The sequence below is a fragment of the Neoarius graeffei genome, chromosome 28 (genome assembly GCF_027579695.1).
Source record: "Neoarius graeffei isolate fNeoGra1 chromosome 28, fNeoGra1.pri, whole genome shotgun sequence".
Taxonomy (NCBI): domain Eukaryota; kingdom Metazoa; phylum Chordata; class Actinopteri; order Siluriformes; family Ariidae; genus Neoarius; species Neoarius graeffei.
Genome location: NC_083596.1, coordinates 28,571,554 through 28,591,855, shown reverse-complemented (window position 1 = coordinate 28,591,855; position 20,302 = coordinate 28,571,554). Strand labels below are relative to the sequence as shown.

The 20,302-nt window shown below is 41.8% G+C and overlaps 2 protein-coding genes across 3 annotated transcripts in view; both read left to right on the top strand.

Annotated features, from left to right (window-relative positions):
* Positions 1–20,302, top strand: part of LOC132875667 (serine/threonine-protein phosphatase PP1-gamma catalytic subunit A) — a 322,481-nt gene that overhangs the window by 100,975 nt on the left and 201,204 nt on the right. For both annotated transcript variants that reach the window (XM_060912615.1, XM_060912614.1), the window contains exons 2-3: positions 15,780–15,911; positions 16,031–16,261. In XM_060912615.1, the coding sequence (XP_060768598.1) occupies positions 15,780–15,911; positions 16,031–16,261 (363 nt within the window). The remainder of the gene's footprint in view (positions 1–15,779; positions 15,912–16,030; positions 16,262–20,302) is intronic.
* On the top strand, positions 8,756–11,423 carry LOC132876161 (zinc finger BED domain-containing protein 4-like). The gene is made up of 2 exons (XM_060913461.1): positions 8,756–10,696; positions 10,897–11,423. The coding sequence occupies exons 1-2, from the start codon at positions 9,018–9,020 to the stop codon at positions 11,048–11,050; spliced, it is 1,833 nt and encodes a 610-aa protein (XP_060769444.1). The 5' UTR covers positions 8,756–9,017; the 3' UTR covers positions 11,051–11,423.

Sequence of the window (20,302 nt, the reverse complement as noted above, 5' to 3'; positions counted from 1 at the left end):
GTCTCTTGCCGAAGAAGCTGTGGAAGGTTTTTCGCAGGGACGCATGCCCCCGCCCCCCTTGGCCGCTGGCGCGAGGGCCCGTCGAGGCCGCTTGCGGCTTTAATTATTCTTCTTCCGTCTTCTTCTTCTTCTTCTTCTTCCGTCTTCTTCTTCTTCTTTATTTTTCTCCGCTGTTGGGCCATTTTCGGTGTGCTTGCCATGGGCGAAAACGCACGAAATTTGGCACCAGTTCCGAGAATTGCCACCGCTACTCAGACCCAGAAGCCCAAACTTGGCCGGGGCTCAGGGCCTCTATAGCGCCCCCTAAGTCGTTGTGATTTTGGCCTCCCGCATTAAGGTGCCTGGGTGCCATGTAGTTTGTAGTAGTGGCATGCCATTTGGTACGCATATGTATCTCACTAAGCCGGACAAAAATGTAATGCCAATGCATTAGCCACGCCCAACAGGAAGTGAGGTAATTTCACTTTTGTGCGAAATGCATGGCCACGAAGACGGCGCAACTCCTCCTAGACCGTTCATAGGAATGTCACCAAAATTGATAGACATCATCTACAGACATGGCTGACAAAAGTTACCAAATACGTTTCACGTAGGATAAACCGTTCAGAAGTTATACGTCAATCAATTTTCGATGCAAAATTTTACATGCTTAAAAATTCATAACAAATCTTCTGATTGCTCAAACCTGCTCATACTTCACACGCAAATCAATCATTGGGCTTCTGACATGTTACCCAATTTCTGTGATATTTCGCCACTGGGGGCGCTATTTTTGGGCAAAAATTCCAATCTTTCCTCAAATTTGGTCAAACTTCACGGCCACCCTCTTACTACCTCCCATGTCATGTATACCGCGTTTTGGAAATTTTTGTCCATGGGGGGCGCTGTTTTTGGCCGACGCAATTGCTCCAAAACGGGTTCTTGGTTAATAATTCCATAATGCTTTTCCTTCACACCACTACCTTGTGATAGTACGCTGCTGTTGTAGACACTTATTTTTCCAACTCATCATCACTCATGTACAGCATAGCGCCACCTACTGACATGGGAAAAACCAAAAAATTTATTCTTCAAAAATCTATATCTCATCTTCTATTTACTAAATTGTCATCAAACTTCATACGCAAACTCTTCATGGCTCACCTGACATATACGCCAAATTTTGTGCGCTTTCGCCACTGGGGGCGCTATTTTTGGGCAAAAGATCCAATCTTTCCTCAAATTTGGTCAAACTTCACGGCCACCCTCTTACTCCCTCCCATGTCATGTATACCACATTTTGGGAATTTTCGTCCATGGGGGGCGCTGTTTTTGGCCGTCGCAATTGCTCCAAAACGGGTTTTTGGTTAATAATTCCATAATGCTTTTCCTTCACACCACTACCTTGTGATAGTACGCTGCTGTTGTAGACACTTATTTTTCCAACTCATAATCGCTCATGTACAGCATAGCGCCACCTACTGACATGGGAAAAACCAAAAAATTTATTCTTCAAAAATCTATATCTCATCTTCTATTTACTCATTTGTCATCAAACTTCATTCGCAAACTCTTCATAGCTCACCTGACATTTACGCCAAATTTTGTGCACTTTCGCCCCTGGGGGTGCTGGTTATGGCAAACCCTATTGTTACCATGTGTCCAATTCTGTGCTTTGTCGCCATTGTGGGAGTAATGTCTCTTGCCGAAGAAGCTGTGGAAGGTATTTCGCGGGGACGCATGCCCCCGCCCCCCTTGGCCGCTGGCGCGAGGGCCCGTCGAGGCCGCTTGCGGCTTTAATTATTCTTCCGTCTTCTTCTTCTTCTTTATTTTTCTCCGCTGTTGGGCCATTTTCGGGGCGCTTGCCATGGGCGAAAACGCACGAAATTTGGCACCAGTTCCGAGAATTGCCACCGCTACTCAGAACCAAAAGCCCAAACTTGGCTGGGGCTCAGGGCCTCTATAGCGCCCCCTAAGTCGTTGTGATTTTGGCCTCCCGCATTAAGGTGCCTGGTTGCCATATCGTTTGTAGTACTGGCATGCCATTTGGTACGCATATGTATCTCACTAAGCCGGACAAAAATGTAATGCCAATGCATTAGCCACGCCCAACAGGAAGTGAGGTAATTTCACTTTTGTGCGAAATGCATGGCCACGAAGATGGCGCAACTCCTCCTAGACCGTTCATAGGAATGTCAGCAAATTTGATACACATCATCTACAGACATGGCTGACAAAAGTTACTAAATACGTTTCACGTAGGATAAACCGTTCAGAAGTTATACGTCAATCAATTTTCTCTTCAAAATTTTACATGCTAAAAAATTCATAACAAATCTTCTAATTGCTCAAAACTGCTCATACTTCACACGCAAATCACTCATTGGGCTTCTGACATGCTACCCAATTTCTGTGATATTTCGCCACTGGGGGCGCTATTTTTGGGCAAAAAATCCAATCTTTCCTCAAATTTGGTCAAACTTCACGGCCACCCTCTTACTACCTCCCATGTCATGTGTACCACATTTTGGGAATTTTCGTCCATGGGGGGCGCTGTTTTTGGCCGACGCAATTTCTCCAAAATGGGTTTTTGGTTAATAATTCCATAATGCTTTTCCTTCACACCACTTCCTTGTGACAGTACGTTGCTGTTGTAGACACTTATTTTTCCAACTCATAATCGCTCATGTACAGCATAGCGCCACCTACTGACATGGGAAAAACCAAAAAATTTATTCTTCAAAAATCTATTTCTCATCTTCTATTTACTCAATTTTCATCACACTTCATACGCAAACTCTTCATAGCTCACCTGACTTATACGCCAAATTTTGTGCACTTTCGCCCCTGGGGGTGCTGGTTATGGCAGAAATGATATTGCAGCTTCTGATTTGTCAACCTTGGCAAGCAAACTCTTTACAAGACCCTTATTGGGGCGCTTGCCATGGTCGACAACGCTCGAAATTTGGCTCCTTTTTCTTAGACTGCCACCGCTACTGAGAACCAGAAGCCCAGATCCAGGCGGGCCTCAGGGCCTCTATAGCGCCCCCTAACGTGTTGTGATTTTTGCCTCTCGCATTAAGGTGCCTGGTTGCCATGTAGTTTGTAGTTGTGGCATGCCCTTTGGCACGCATATGTTTCTCACCAAGCCGGACAAATATGTAATGCCAATGCATTAGCCACGCCCTACAGGAAGTGAGGTAATTTCACTTTTGTGCGAAATGCATGGCCACGAAGACAGCACAACTCCTCCTAGACCGTTCATAGGAACGTCACCAAAATTGATACACATCATCTACAGACATGGCTGACAAAAGTTGCTTAATACGTTTCACGTAGGGTAAACCGTTCAGAAGTTATACGTCAATCATTTTTCAATGCAGAATTTTACATGCTTAAAAATTCATAACAGATCTTCTAATTGCTCAACACTGCTCATACTTCACACGCACATCACTCATTGGGCTTCTGACATGTGACCCAATTTCTGTGATGTTTCACCACTGGGGGCGCTATTTTTGGGCAAAAAATCCAATCTTTCCTCAAATTTGGTCAAACTTCACGGCCACCCTCTTACTACCTCCCATGTCATGTATACCACATTTTGGGAATTTTCATCCATGGGGGGCGCTGTTTTTGGCCCACGCAGTTGCTCCAAAACGGGTTTTTGGTAAATAATTCCATAATGCTTTTCCTTCACACCACTACCTTGTGATTGTGGCACGAAGACGGCGCAACTCCTCCTAGACCGTTCATAGGAATGTCACCAAAATTGATACACATCATCTACAGACATGGCTGACAAAAGTTACTAAATACGTTTCACGTAGGATAAACCGTTCAGAAGTTATACGTCAATCAATTTTCTCTTCAAAATTTTACATGCTAAAAAATTTATAACAAATCTTCTAATTGCTCAAAACTGCTCATACTTCACACGCAAATCACTCATTGGGCTTCTGACATGTTACCCAATTTCTGTGATGTTTCGCCACTGGGGGCGCTATTTTTGGGCAAAAAATCCAATCTTTCCTCAAATTTGGTCAAACTTCACGGCCACCCTCTTACTACCTCCCATGTCATGTATACCACATTTTGGGAATTTTCGTCCATGGGGGGCGCTGTTTTTGGCCGACGCAATTGCTCCAAAACGGGTTTTTGGTAAATAATTCCATAATGCTTTTCCTTCACACCACTACCTTGTGATTGTACGTTGCTGTTGTAGACACTTATTTTTCCAACTCATAATCGCTCATGTACAGCATAGCGCCACCTACTGACATGGGAAAAACCAAAAAATTTATTCTTCAAAAATCTATATCTCATCTTCTATTTCCTCAATTGTCATCAAACTTCATACGCAAACTCTTCATAGCTCACCTGACATATAGGCCAAATTTTGTGCACTTTCGCCCCTGGGGGTGCTGATTATGGCAAAAATGATATTGCAGCTTCTGATTTGTCAAACTTGGCAAGCAAACTCTTTTCAAGACCCTTATTGAGGCGCTTGCCATGGTCGACAACGCACGAAGTGCGAGACCCTATTGTTGCCATGTGTCCAATTCTGTGCTTTGTCGCCATTGTGGGAGTAATGTCTCTTGCCGCAGAAGCTGTGGAAGGTTTTTCGCAGGGACGCATGCCCCCGCCCCCCTTGGCCGCTGGCGCGAGGGCCCGTCGAGGCCGCTTGCGGCTTTAATTGCCCATTCTTCTTTGCAAAATAGCTCAAGCTCAGCCAGATTGGATGTAGAGTGTCTGTGAACAGCAGTTTTTAAGTCTTGCCACAGATGCTCAATGGGATTTAGGTCTGGACTTTGACTGGGCCATTCTAACACATGAATATTCTTTGATCTAAACCATTCCATTGTAGCTCTGGCTGTATGTTTAGGGTCATTGACTTGCTGGAAGGTGAATCTCCTTCGCAGCCTCCAACAGGTTTTCTTCCAGGATTGCCCTGTATTTAGCTCCATCCATCTTCCCATCAACTCTGACCAGCTTCCCTGTCCCTGCTGAAGAAAAGCATCCCCATAGCATGATGCTGCCACCACCATGTTTCACAGTGGGGATGGTATGTGCAGGGTGATGAGCAGTGTTAGTTTTCCGCCACACATAGCGCTTTGCATTTCGGCCAAAAAGTTCAACTTTGGTCCCATATGACCAAAGCACCTTCTTCCACATGTTTGCTGTGTCCCCTACATGGCTTCTGGCAAACTGCAAACGGGACTTCTTATGCCTGTCTTTCAACAATGGCTTTCTTCTTGCCACTCTTCCAAAAAGGCCAGATTTTTGGAATGTACAACTTGTAGGTGTCCTGTGCACAGATTCTCCATGGTAGCCGCAGGGTCTTAAGTCTTAGTCTTAAATTTAATATCCCAAAATTAACGCCTTAAAAAGTCTTAAATTGCTTTGCCCAAGTCTTAATTTTTTAAACAAATGTCTTAAATTTACTCATACTATTCTACAATGTGAAAACATGGGTTTTGCGTAACATCAGTGAATTTCTTGGAGTATGTGCAAAGAAAGAAACATTATTGATACATTTTCGCACCGGCGCAATCGCCGGAGTCCGTGGTGGAGAGGAGACTCCGCGAATCGCAGCATGGGGCAGTGTCGTTTTAATCAGCAGTGGCTTTCAGATGAAAGATATCGCAGGGATGAGAATTTTTCGCGGATCCGTGGAATTCTGAGTTTTTCCCACTGAAAATGTCATTTTTCTGAAACGTGTAAATCCGTTGAGAATTTCGGGGGTAGGGGTCGGCGCGAGGCGAGGCTTGTGGTGGCACAAGCAGGCAGGACCGACCGACCGCCCGCCAGCATCTTTCGGCAACGCTCATTGCAAAATTAGTTGCAGCTGTGATAACGGAAATCATCATTGTTTTCTTCAATATTTATGCTAACGACAACTCACGACGATTTCCGGCAACACGCACCTTCACACACACACCTCACGCAAGCGCACAGCGCATAGGCAGCAATCTGCCGGCAACGTTCAAACATCTTGGCTGACCTGTCGCTGTGAGTTGTACTGCATTTCCATTACTGTTTTCTGTATGGGTATTACTGGTTTTCAAGCATTTCATACTCCATCGCTTGCCATAGTTTCTGATGAGAGCAGCATTTGTTCCGAGTGCAGGGAAAGGCCTACTGGCATTCTAGTAACATTTGTTTGGCTCCACTCATATGTAAAACGCATCATACATTTCTAAGCATTTTCATCTCCCATCTGTTAAGCATTGTCTATGGTCTAGGAAACACACGTACAAACCGGTTATTTCTAACGTCAAGTTTATTTAGTTCTAGCATTTTTATAACACAACAGTTTTCAGTAACTCATCACGCGAATCCACATACTTCCTGTTTGTTGTGAGAAACCGAGGGACTGTACCATTGGCTTGTTATGGAGGGGTTTCGCGGGTGTTTGGTAGAACGGACTATTTTAACAGGGGTGTTTTACTGGTGTTGGGGAAACATGCATTTTACTATGCACTTAAGGGTTTTTGGTTAATGAAAATTATTTTGGATGTTTGTATATTTTGTTTGTTAAAATAGAAAAAAATAGAAAAAATAAAAAATTTAAAAGTTTGTAAAAAATAAAAAATACATTTTTGGAGGAAGAAGTTTTCCGGCTCTCTGTCTGCTCCACTGCTGTCCATCCTTGCAACAAGTTTATAAACATTTTAAACCATCATTGAATTTGAAATCATATATATATATATATATATATATATATATATATATGGGAAAGGGGGATTGTGAATTGGGCAGATGCCCCCTAGACCGGCCAGGCATTTCAGAGTTTTTTTTAAATGTCCCATTCTCATCCCTGATATCGTGATTGGGTGAGGGAGGTTCCTGGAAGTGATGTTGAAGCAAGATGCTGTGTTTGTTGAAAGACCTTCAAGTTGTCCACTATAGGTCATTTCACTTTAGAGTCTCACATGAAGAGCTCAAAGCACATTGCATCTGCCCTCCACCGCCACCAGCCCATCGCTCAGTTCTGCACGGTTCAATCTCCGAATGCACCTGGAGTTGGCACTAGCACCACTGTCGAACGTCAGCAGCATCAGCCAAGCCAGACATCATTGTCAAGGCTAGCAACAACACAAGGGCCGAGCAGTGGCATGATGGGTGTCGGTGGAACCCCGACACTTCGGGCAGAGGTGCTCTGGATTTTAAAAACAATTACGGAACACCACTCGTACAGCTCGAATGAGGGCATAAGTGAACTCTTTAAGGCTATGTTCCGAGACTCGGAAGTCGCTACAACATTCTCCTGTGGAAAAAAACAAAACGTCTTACATAACAAAATTCGGTCTTGCTTGTCTTGAATGTGAAGATTCGACAAGCAGTGCACATAATGACTTAAGTATATAACTTTTATAATAAAAATATTTTTACTTGAAACATTTGTCATTATTGGGAATTTGATCTGGTGTTCTACGACCGCATAATGGGTGCGATGTAGGTCTTAATTCTCATTTAAGTGGTCTTAAAGTCTTAAATTTATGGTGGTCAAACCTGGGGAAACCCTGAACAAAAGACATTAAAGAGGTGCACGGACTTTCAATAAAAATCCATAACCACTGTGCAGTAAAAATGGACTGGTTTAGTGCTAATCATGAAGACACCCCCTTTAGTAACATTCCAAACACCCCTGACATCACCATAATAGATGCTGACAATAAGAATATTTTTGTGGAAATAGGTTGTTGTTTTGACTTATACATGGACACTTGTTACCACTCCAAGCTTTAAAAATACCAGCCACTTTTGGATACAGTTCTAGTGTTTGGCAGCCTGGGACATGTACATAGATTTGCCTTGCGTGGGCTGCAATTCTGTGGACTGAATAAGGACAATTAAAAAAAAACTTGCCAAGTATTGTTCAATCTCTGCCATAATAGGCATCATATCAATTTGGAGAAGGAGATGCCATGTGTACCCTTAACCATGCCTATATTTACCCCTAACTATCAATACAGTGTAATGTATAGTATGGGACACTTTGTGATTGACTTGTCCTAGTTAATGCATAGCAATGGATAGCATGTGACATTTTGTGATTGACCTGTTCTTACTAATCCTATGAAATTACTTCCATCAGTAATTGGATCTGTAATAAGAAATTCCCTTGTGTTTAGATCCAAATAAAAGTATTAGTGTGTAAATGCTCTTACTTTCACTCTTAAACATGGCCAAGTTCTCCTGAATAGAACTACTAGCGAGTCCGACCTAATTTTTTCCATGAAGCTTACTTACTGAGCTACTAAAATATAAAAAATGGAATAGTTTTTGCGACGGTCATCTTGTCTTAATATTTTTCCCCTTGTTTTTATCAGTGCCAAGGTGCCGGTTAGTAACTAACATGTTGCTACAGGCCTGAACATTAACTTCTGACACCTTTTGCCCTGCAGGGCAAATGGCCTCAAATTTTTGCCCCTTTGAATTTCCTTTTGCCCTAAAATTTTGCGGTATTTCGACAAGTTTTCAAGTACACTGTTTAAGGCAGTACTGATATGTTTTCTAGGGATATAAGTGAGGTACTTTTGTCTAAATAATTTTTTTTTAAAACATTTATTTAAAAAAATTTTTATTTCTGCAACAGAAGAACAAGACACGCCCTGAAAACATGAAACATTTAAATTAAGGATGCACCGAATTTTCGGCCACCGAAAATTTTCGGCCGAAAATGGAAAAAAATCCACTTTCGGTTTTCGGTGGACTGAGTTAGAAGTGAGGCCGAAAAGTCACGTGTGGCGCAAAGACGCAGTGAAACAACACAATGCGATGATCTGGCCAGGGTTGCCAGCACTGAAGTCGCGAATGTTTGATTGAAACGTTTCTGAATGTTAACTTTTTCTTTCTCACGTTCTCTCACTAACTTAGTGGTATAAAAATGATACATGCTAATAAAATAAAACACAAACGTCCTCTCCCTTTGTGAGACCCATTTCCCATTAGCTTTTTGTCGTGTTTTCGTGGTGCCAGTTGTTTATTCATCTTGTCAGACCTGGCAACATTGAAATGGCGCCTTCTTGAAAATGTCGGCGGTGTGGAAATATTTTAAAGTATCTGAGAGCGAGAATAGGGTTGCAGTTTGCAATGAATGTGACGCGAAAGTGTCTAGAGGGGGTATTAATGCTAAGACGTTTAGCACTTCAGGTTTAATTAGCCATTTAAAAACCAACCATCCAGCAAAACATGATGAATACGCGAGAGAGTCAGCTGCTGCTGCAGCTAAGAGAAAGGCTAGCAGCGCACCATCTGTGGCCGATGTCTTTGAAAAGACAAAAAAATTCGCCTCGGAGAGTCCCAAAGCAATAGGGATTACTAAAAAAATAATGGAATACATGGCTTTAGACGACCAACCATTCAGTGTTGTGGAGGACACTGGATTTCGAAGACTCATGGCGTACATTGAGCCCCGTTACACCTTACCGAGCAGGCGTTATTTCGCGGACGTGTGCCTACCAGAGCTGTACCATAGCATTGCGACTCGAGTGCACGAGCTCTTGGCCAAAGATAGCAATGCTTACCTGAGCTTCACGACAGACATATGGACCTCCGATGTCAGCCCAACCAGCATGCTGAGCTTAACAGCGCAGTGGGTCGACGAGAACTTCAAACTTCGGCAGGTCGTACTTCAGTCACAGGAATTTAAAGGATCGCATACAGCAGGAGCCATCTCCGATGCGTTCAACAGAATGTTTGAGTCTTGGCAGATAGACCGAGCCAGAGTGCATGCTGTGGTCAGCGACAATGCTCGGAATATGGTGAAAGCTATGGAAGATAATGGCCTGAAAGGGATACGGTGCATGGCTCACACTCTGCAGATTGCTGTGAATGAAGGTGTGTTGAGCCAGCGCAGCATTGTGGATATAATATCAACAGGGAGGAAAATTGTAGGCCACTTTAAGCATTCCCCGCTTGCTTATTCTCGCCTCCAGGCCCTTCAAGAACAATTCGGAATGCCTCCAAAACGTTTCCAGCAGGATGTAAGTACTAGGTGGAACAGTACCTACTATATGCTCCAGAGCCTTTTGTCACAAAAACAAGTCCTGGCTGCCTACGCTGCCGATAATGATCTGCCCGCGACATTCACCTCCTACCAGTGGTTATTAATTGAGAACACACTTTCTCTTCTCGCCCCGTTTGAGCAGTTGACAAAGGAAATAAGTTCATCTAAAGCATCTGCTGCAGATGTTATCCCGTTGCTTGCAGCACTCACGCGTCTTCTCAAGAAAGAAAGTGAAACGGACCACGGAGTCAAAACAACAAAAAGTGCACTGTTAGAGGCTGTCAACAGACGTTTTTGTCAGGCAGACACGGAACCCCTGTTTTGCATCGCAACTGTGCTTGACCCACGATATAAGGATTACTACATTGATGTTGAGAAAAAACGGAGAGTAAGGGAAATGGTCCAGGCTGAATTGGACTTGTTTAACCCGCTTGGAGACGGCGAAGTGAAGCACAGAGAAGGGGCCGAGGGTACTCAAACAAAAAGAATCTGCACTACAGAGTCAGTGCGTGCGCCCTCACTCTCGGACATGTTCGAGGAAATCATCCAGGAAAGCGACCCAGATCTCAGGCAGCCGAGTGCCACTGCTCAGCAGCTGGACTGTTACCTGTCAGAAGTCCTGATTCCCAGGAATGATGATCCTCTAACATATTGGAGGACCAATCGAGGGCGCTTTCCTGAGTTGGCACGGATGGCACGCAGGTAAGAAGTCAATAGGTTTTACAAAACAAAAGGTTTAATTTAATGAATGTAATATAAAACAATATTGGAATACAACAACGACAGTGCACAAAAATGAAGCACAATATTTTAAAACAATAATGGAATGGTTTATTCTCTGTATGTCTTTTTTTATTGCTTGATAATAAAGAACTGAACCTACAATGTTATTCCCATCCAAGGTACTTGGCTGCTCCATGCACAAGCACAGATAGCGAGAGGCTGTTTAGTGCTGCATCCAATGTTCTTGATGAGAGGAGGAACAGACTGACATGTGACAAAGCAGAGAAGTTACTGTTCATAAAGAAGAACCTGCCACTGTTCCTGAAGGAGTAGGCTAAGTACACTCTATGCCAGAAGGACACTCCATAATTCATTTGCGATTTTGCACGTTGATGCATTTTTTTGTTGTTGTTGGAATGCTTACAGAAGAGGTCCACCTAAGTTCAAATAGTTTTTTTATACATTTTATTTGGGGCTTGATACACAGGTGCAGTGGTTAATGTTTGGTCTATATTTGTCTACCGTCATACCCCAGGGCAGAACAGAGAGTAATATGTTGAGTACATGATTCATACAGGCTGAGTTAATTATACACTTGATTTGGATTGTGTTGTTTTGGAGTTTTTTGTTTGAATGCCTTGTCTAATGAAAATGGGAAAAAAGGAAATTAAAAATCAAATGAACAACTATACCTACTGGCAGTTCTATGGGAACATTTGAAGACTATTAAATAAACATTTACTTTCTTTGAAAAAACATGTCTACAGTTATTTTCGGCTATTATGCAATATTTAAAAAATGTAAAACTTAACCACATTTGATATTCAGTTTCGGTATTCGGCCAAGCATTTTAATTGTTATTCGGTTTCGGTTTCGGCCACAAATTTTCATTTCGGTGCATCCCTAATTTAAATCAATATATGACGCGGTACGCAGTGGTCCGGATCACCGTATTTTCCATACAAAACGAGGGCATTAATTAATTATTTTTCCTGGATTGTGGTCCGGTTCACCGTATGCTGTATTATATTACGATATAAATAAAAACTTACCAAAATCATACTGTTTGTCATTTAATACGAGTTTTTTTACAAAGTCGTACATCATTTGTTATTTTTTCTCAAACCGGAAGAGAAATGCATGCGTAAAACACACGCGCAATAAAAGATACCAGTTCTAACGCATGTAAAAAAGCGGGAGCTGCCACGAGGGAAGTGAAAAATAAGTTTACCAACTTCACAGTAAGACTTTTTGTCTTCTGAACTTGGTGGTCCGGACCACACCTGAAAACGGCGTGGTCCGGACCACAACGGTAGTCCGGACCACCGCGTACCGCGTCATATGTAAGACTTGCATACGGTACTAGTACATAATACAAATGTACTAGTACCGTATGCAAGTCTATACAAAAAGTGTGTGTCCTAAACTTTTTATATAGAGTTTAGGACACAAAACACACTTTGTTTTGCCTATAACAATGACTAGCAATATTGCAAAGATGAATTATAAAACTAAAAACATTATAAAACAGGAGTCTGTACTGCAGTAGTCTTATCATGAAGTTTGCCATTGCATTTTTACGAGGAAATTAAACAGCCTATCCTTCTCATTTTCACATGCATGATAGGCCAATGTCAAATGATACATGGGGTAAGATATATTTATCTGTGGGATAATTCACTATGTAAATGATATATGTATTTACTGTAGAGGGTGTGGTTTACTATTTGAGAGACAAAAGCATGTCTTTCTATTCCCTGAATGTACTTACCACTAGCTTTTATTATTACAAGAATGATTATAGTTACTATATGACTATAGCTACAACTAGAATGTGCTGATTCTGTTAGTGTTTGTAATTATTGTACCATCCACTATTTAGGTAAAATTAAAATAAAATCTTACAACATTTGAAAGTCTAGAGCAAGATATTTTATTTTACAACTAACACTTCTTCATATGTTGTTTAAGCATCAGTCTATAAATGATACAGTACAGACAGCTGTGCAACTAGATGTCCGTGGAGTTGTTGAGACATGGAGGGGCAGGAACACCATCCAGCCCACAGTTTAAATCGGAGTCCTTTTGAGAGTAAATGTTTTGGCTTTCGTAATATTCTGTTCCCAAAAGCTGATGTCGGGGGGGTTACACAAAGAAGGTTTTCTTGCTTTTGTTGGGTTTTTTTATTTTTATTTTTTATATATACTGTTCTTCCATTTCGGGGCTCTTCAGGAAAAAGAAGGTATGTTCCAACATGTAGCTAATACAAACACTAGACCACTAATCTGCATAGTCACTCCAGTCGTTTTGAGGAATTTTGTATGGATCAGAACCACTAATAAACTCTAATTTCCACGTATATTTATTCTTTGCTTCTTTCTGACTATGATTATCCAAGTAATTGGTAGTAGAGCTTTTTTACCTGTAGTTTTCTTCTGACAACAGACACCGGACATCTTCACTTGTCTTGTTCTTCTGTAATGAAAAACACAAATGCGCACACGCGCCTGAAGCGAGCCAATCTGAATTGCTGTTACAAATCGGGAAGAAAAAAATGCAAGATGGCAATCACAGGGGGGCAAGGATGCTGGTTAATACGTCTTGATTTTTGTAATGTACTCGCGCGAAAATCATTTTTGTGCTTTAAGGAGCCGACCATAGGTGTGCCCAAACGGGCCTAACTCGCTGAAATATTTCTGCCTGAACGTCTTGGTTGGGCAAATTGGGCATTTGGGCAATGCCTGGCATTGAGGCTTGTGCTACAACCAGAAGGAGGTGATAATTTACCTAAAAGCAGATTGCCAACCTGCATTAATCAACAGAACGACACATTATTAGGCACCAGTAAAACATGTAGCGCTGTGAGATGCTGCTGAAGATAAAGACTACTACAGCTATCAAAAAGAAGTTCTTCCAAAACAACAAAAAAAGAGGTGCCACGTAAAACTAGCATTTAATCTCTCTCTCTGTGTTGGGGGTGAGGGTCAATCTTTGAAGATTGGTTGAATAGTGAATCTAGAATAGTATTTTTGCTTGAAATACCCATCCCGAGTCTTAATAATGCATTGGACAGTTCTTAACCCAATTTCAGCAATCTCCGGAGTTGTTTTCTTTGCTTAATAATTTGACCCTTCTAAAACAAAAACATAATTTCCACACCCAGGGGATATGTCTCCCACCAACTGGTTGTTTAAGAAATAAGAAGGTACTCACTGCATCAGTTCAGGTTAAAAGAATTGTTGCCAGCTGAAATGCATTAATCACTGCACTAATTATCCAATGAAAGGCTCTTCAGTATTTGCTTATTTAAATCCAAATGGAGACTTTTTTTTTTGGCCAGGCTATGTATGCATGCATGCACAGATTTTTATTTATTTATTTATTATTTCATTTATAGGCGATGAACAATTTTTGGTTTTATGCCAGGTAGGGGAACTATGGATGCAGTTTTCACACTGAGGCAGCTAATGGAAAATCATGGGGAAAGGAGAAAGGGCTTGCACCTGGCATTCATTGACCTAGAAAAGGCATATGATAAAGTTTCTTGACAAGAATTATGGAGGTGCATGAGGATTAAAGGTGGGCCAGAAAAGTATGTGCACTGAGTACAAGATATGTACTTGAGCGCTAGAACTCGGGTAAGGTGATATGCTGCACAAACAGATTGGAAGTCGGAAGGAAATTGGAGCTTTGGAGGAGGGCTTTAAAAGAGAGAGGGTTAAAAATCAGCAGGAAGAAAATCGAATACCTGAGTTTCTGTGATGGAGGTGAGGGGGAGGTTAGTATGCAAGGGGGGAGTCCTTGAAAAGAGTGGAGAGCTTTAAATACCTGGGATCCACTGTGGCAAGTGATGGAGATTTAGATGCCAAAATAACACAGAATCCAGGCAGATTGGAGGAATTGGAAAAAGACGTCAGGAGTATTATGCGACAGAAAAATAAATATAGGGACCAAGGGCAAGGTTTGAGACAGTAGTAAGACCAGCACTGCTATATGAAGCAGAAACATGGGCTACAAAGAAGATGCAAGAGAAAAGATTGGATGTGGCTGAGATGAGAATGTTAAGATAGGCGTATGGAGTAACAAAGATGGATAAGATCAGGAATGAAAGAATAAGAGGAACTATTTAGGTGACTGAAGCTTCCAAGAAAGTGCAAGAGAAGAGACTCCAGTGGTATGGTCATGTAATGAGAAGGGAGAGGAACATGTTGGAAGGAGGGTGATGGAGATGGAAGTGCAGGGAACACGGAATCGTGAAAGACCCGAAAAGAAGATGGATGGACAGTGTGAGGGAAGATCTAAGAAGAAAAGGACTCACAGGGGAAGAAGTGCAGCATAGGAGTGAGTGGAGGAGACTTGTCAGAAATGCCGACCCCATGTAGAAGTGGGAAAAGGTGGAGAGAAAGAAGAGGAGGAGTTTTATTTATTTTCAGCCTGTGGTTGTTACTGATGAATAGCATGCACAATTTACTGAGCAGTGCGAGCAGAGCAATTTCCGGTCAGCACAAGCAGAGCGCATTGAGCCCAATGTGACCTGAAACAACGAGGTTGAGCGTTTTTGTGCTAACGGGCAATACCAGTAACTTCCACTAGCTACCACCACAAGTATATTTCAGACCTGGGGGAAACACCACTCATTTTCTCACTCTGCACTGTTTGTTACATGTTTATGGTGCAACTGAGCATTACACCTGTTAAGTGTGGCTGTTTTATGTCTCATCATGCTCCATTATCAAGGGATATCATAGGCTGTTAATGAGCCAGGGGCGGTAGCATGTTTAGGGTTTGTTCATGGAACTGAACTTTGCATATCCATTATGAGCTTTTCTGATGGTTTGTATTTAATGCATTTTTAGTGAAACTATTGGACGTTCTATCAGACAGTTTCCTTCTTGCTATTAAAGTGTCTATTGATGTACATTGCTGTTGTTTTATCATCCAAGCCTGGCTCAGAAGTTTGTAATTGTAGTTAAATGCAAGTAGAACTTTACTTAATCTGCAGTGGTGTCTGTGAAGGTAAGAATGGTAAACTTATGAAAATGCATGTGCATTTCCTCTGCAGTGAGAGGGTCAAAGCCTGGTAAGAATGTTCAGCTTCAGGAGAATGAAATCCGTGGTCTCTGTCTGAAATCTCGTGAGATCTTTCTCAGCCAGCCTATCCTGTTGGAATTGGAGGCCCCTCTAAAGATCTGTGGTGAGTAAAACCCATGCAGTTGTCAAACCTAAGCCATAGTACAACTGTATGATGGCTAAAATCAGAAATTCTGGTCTTGTTTAGCAGTTCTCCGAGTGGACCTGCTCTTCTTTTTGCAGGTGACATTCATGGGCAGTACTATGATCTGCTGAGGCTCTTTGAATATGGCGGCTATCCTCCTGAAAGTAACTACCTGTTCCTTGGGGACTATGTGGATCGGGGCAAACAGTCACTCGAGACCATCTGCCTTCAGCTGGCCTACAAAATTAAATACCCAGAGAACTTCTTCCTGCTCAGGGGTAACCATGAATGCGCCTCAATCAATCGCATTTATGGTTTCTATGATGAGTGTGAGTATACTTGATCTGACGGTGTATCAGTTGAATATCAGTATGTGGATTGACAGAACTGTGGAATTTGCTGTCAGGTTTGGGGTTGAAATATTGAGAATTTTTTTTTTTATTATTAAACATTTCTGTCCTGATGGGAGTGGTTGCAAACAGTTTTTCTGGGGAAGGGGTTGGGGAGAACAGGATTGGAGTTAGGATTGCATTTGCCTACAGTTGTGGGCCGAGGTTTACATACACAGGCATAAATGTTATGGATACACATGTCATGGCAATGTTGGGCTTTCAGTGATTTCTTTCAACTTTTTCTGGGGAAGAATGATTGTACAACAGACATCTTTCATAGAAAAAAAACAATAATTTAGTGTGCAAGGGTTAATTTATTGAGAGTTTTCTGAAGTCAACACAGGGTCAAAATTACACAATCCTGATTCCAAAAAAGCTGTGTAAAACATAAGCAAATCAATGAGTTTGCAAATCCTTTTCAACTTGTATTCAATTGAATACAAGACAGACAAGATACTTAATGTTCCAACTGATAAAACCTTAATGTCTCATCTCATCTCATCTCATTATCTCTAGCCGCTTTATCCTTCTACAGGGTCGCAGGCAAGCTGGAGCCTATCCCAGCTGACTATGGGCGAAAGGCGGGGTACACCCTGGACAAGTCGCCAGGTCATCACAGGGCTGACACATAGACACAGACAACCATTCACACTCACATTCACACCTACGGTCAATTTAGAGTCACCAGTTAACCTAACCTGCATGTCTTTGGACTGTGGGGGAAACCGGAGCTAAAACCTTAATGTTTTTGGTAAATATATACTCATTCTGAACTTGATGCCTGCAACACATTCCAAAAATGTTAGGACAGAGTCAACAAAAGACTGGGTAGGTTGTACCTGTTTGGAACATTGTACAGGTAAATGGGTAAATTGGTAATTAGAAAGGCTCAGTTGTTCACACACAAGGATGGGGCGAGGTTCACCATTTTGTGAAAAACAGTGCGTGCAAATAGTCCAACAGTTAAAAAATATTTCTCAACCTATAATTGCAAGGATTTCACCATCAACCATCCATATCATCAGCAGATTCCAAGAATCCAGAGAAATCTCTGCACGTAAAGGGCAAGACCAACATTGAAAACCTGTGACCTGTGATCCCTCAGATGGCATTGCATTTAAAAACTGGCATGATTGGAAAAAGGATATTAGTACATGGACTCAAACACCTTGGAAAACCATGATCAGTAAACACTGTTCGTTGCTGCATCTACCATGCAAAGCTAGTCCTGGGTATGACTTTAAACTGCAACTGGTGGTGAGTCTCAGGTCCAGGAGGACTTGAGTATTGGGGAAAGTGGAGTTGCCCCTTCATCACCATTGCTCCCAGGTCTGATCTGACCCGGAGTGGTAGCACCTGTCTGAGTTCCAGCTATGGGATAAATAGTACATCACCAATAAGGCGCTGGCAGCAGGGTGCTTTTCGGTGTAACGTGGCAGATGAACCCAACAGGGTCAATGGCACACCACCTGATAGCATGTGGAAGAGCCACTCAAATGGCCAATGGATGGCATCACTCGGCAAGTCACTTGTCACTACGGGGCAACTTCCATACCGGTCAGGTCTGTGGCACTTTTGTGCACCACTTGGCATCAGGTCTGGAGGTCCAGAGAGACAACACGATGGGGGCACAACATTGTTTGTCTTACCTTACTGTGCAAGGCGCTTCATTAGGAAAGGAGAAAGAAAGCCCTGTGGCAATGGAGTAAATATGATGGCAGCAGGTCTGAGAAGCTGGAGGTTGCTAGCAGGAACTTTACACACAGGTGGCTCGCATTTGATGGTCGCGGCCTCGCTGAAGCTCTGGGTAACAGCGGGCCGAAGCAGCATTGCGGGTGTCCAGGCAGCCCTTTTTAGGGAGAGCACTGCCTGTCCTGGACAGGGAGGCCCCTAGAAAAGGTGGGGTAAAGAAAGCTTACCCAGTCCTTACCTGGCTGGTTCACCGCAGCCAGCAGGTCTCCATAATAGTGGTAGAAAGACGAAGAATATGAAATTGATAGTTGGGACTTGGAATGTCCGCACCATGTTGGACCATAAGAGACCTGAGCATAGAACAGCTTTGATCGCAAAGGAACTAGATCGCTACAACATCGACATTGCTGCACTCCAAGAGACCAGGCTTGAAGGCCAAGGACAAGTGCAAGAGAGCGAATACAATTTCTGGAGTGGGAATACGGACAAAAGAAAAAAATGCAGGAGTTGCTTTTGCCATTTCGAATAAGATGGCTAGCAAACTGCCATCACTACCAGTGGGAATATCTGAGTGAATCATAAGCTTCACTTATGAGGTACCCCCAGGGAATGATTGTTACCTAAACTTGATCAATGTGTATGGACCTATCCTGATGAAGAAAAAGAAGCCTTCTATCACGAATTAGCTGATGTAGTAGACAGGGTACCTCAAGTAGAGAAGCTTCTGCTACTGGGAGATTTCAGTGCAAGAGTAGGGAATGATGACATAACATACAAAGGTACTATTGGGAAATTTGGCAAGGGAAATAGGAACGCAAATGGTGAACTCATGCTCAACTTTTGTACTCAACGTGAACTATGCATCATAAGTACCTGAGTCATTCTATAATTAGGGGTACATGTCATGTCCACAGGTTGTATTTATCAATTGTACTAAATATTCACTTAAAAAAAAATTTACATTGGCACACGTTCCCTTTTAATTTAATACAAAAAGTCCGCAAGTCCCATCATTTATTTTGCAGAAAATACGTGCACTACGCTGGAATTTGCTTTTTTTTTTTTGGTGCTGTCCGATTTAAAGGTCAAGTTTTGCTCAACAGTAGGATGCATGTTTTTGTGTATTATTTTAATCATTTTTTGTTAAATCATTAAAACATGATAAAGGTTTTTTTTTTTAACTATTTGACTCATTACTATATATTATTCACTTTGTGTGTGTCCAAGAAATCTGTCAACTGTGTTACCCATTGGCAAAACCCCTTTAATCCTCTGGGGTCGAGAGCTTCGCCAGTGAAGCTCAGCAGATTTAGAATGAGTAGGTCATGTATTGAGATAAATATCTAGGAGTTTATTATACAACCATGATAAACATATTGACAAACTTTTATACTTTACACTTTCCTATGTGCCCACTGCCAAATAATAATATAGTTTTTAAATTGCCTAAATTAGATGAAACCTAAAACTTGTCGCCTTCCTCAGTCACACCGGAGTTGGAGTGCAGAGCGTACAATTACGCATTCATAAACTATTCACATGGTAACTGCATGATAATCACTTTCACCCTTACAGTTTCGATTGATTTTTTTTTTTTTCTCAGGAACACCCACCGTAAGCAGGATAAAATCATCTGTCCAAAATAGTTTAGGCTATTTGGAGGTAAAACTTGCAAACTGCATCCATGTAGTATGGATGGTATGCGGATTTTATGTGCTTCGGATGATTCAGGACAGCGATTCAGTTTCAGGACAGCGAATCAGTTCATGATTCAGGACAGCGATTCAGTTCAATCTTGAGAACTGCAACACTGATGATGAACAGTGTTGTGTTTTTTTTTTTTTAATTAATTTATTTATTTTACTTCGACTCTATCCAGCAATAGATCATCTCGAGTAAGTGTAAATATTTCTATTTATTATGAGCAGATCGGTGCTGTAGTGCATACATAGTAAAAATGACTGAGCAGTTTTTCCAGAGTTAAAAGTATTTTCCTCAAAATAGTTAATTTTGCTCTATTTTGAGTTTAGAGAGTAAAATTTGGAGTGGGAGCAAAATTAGAGTGATTGTGTAATAGAGTTGGTTGTGGCTCTGAACTGAGTAAAATGGTACAAGAGTTAATTTCAAGACTCACTGCATAGAGTCAAATACCAAAAATGAAGTCAAATACCAGATAAATGAAGCTGTTGTAGAAAGCAGTTTTAGTTTTAAAACTGCTTTTTACAACATCATTTATTTATTTTAAGTACAATCATGACATACATACTACATGGATATTATTGTAGC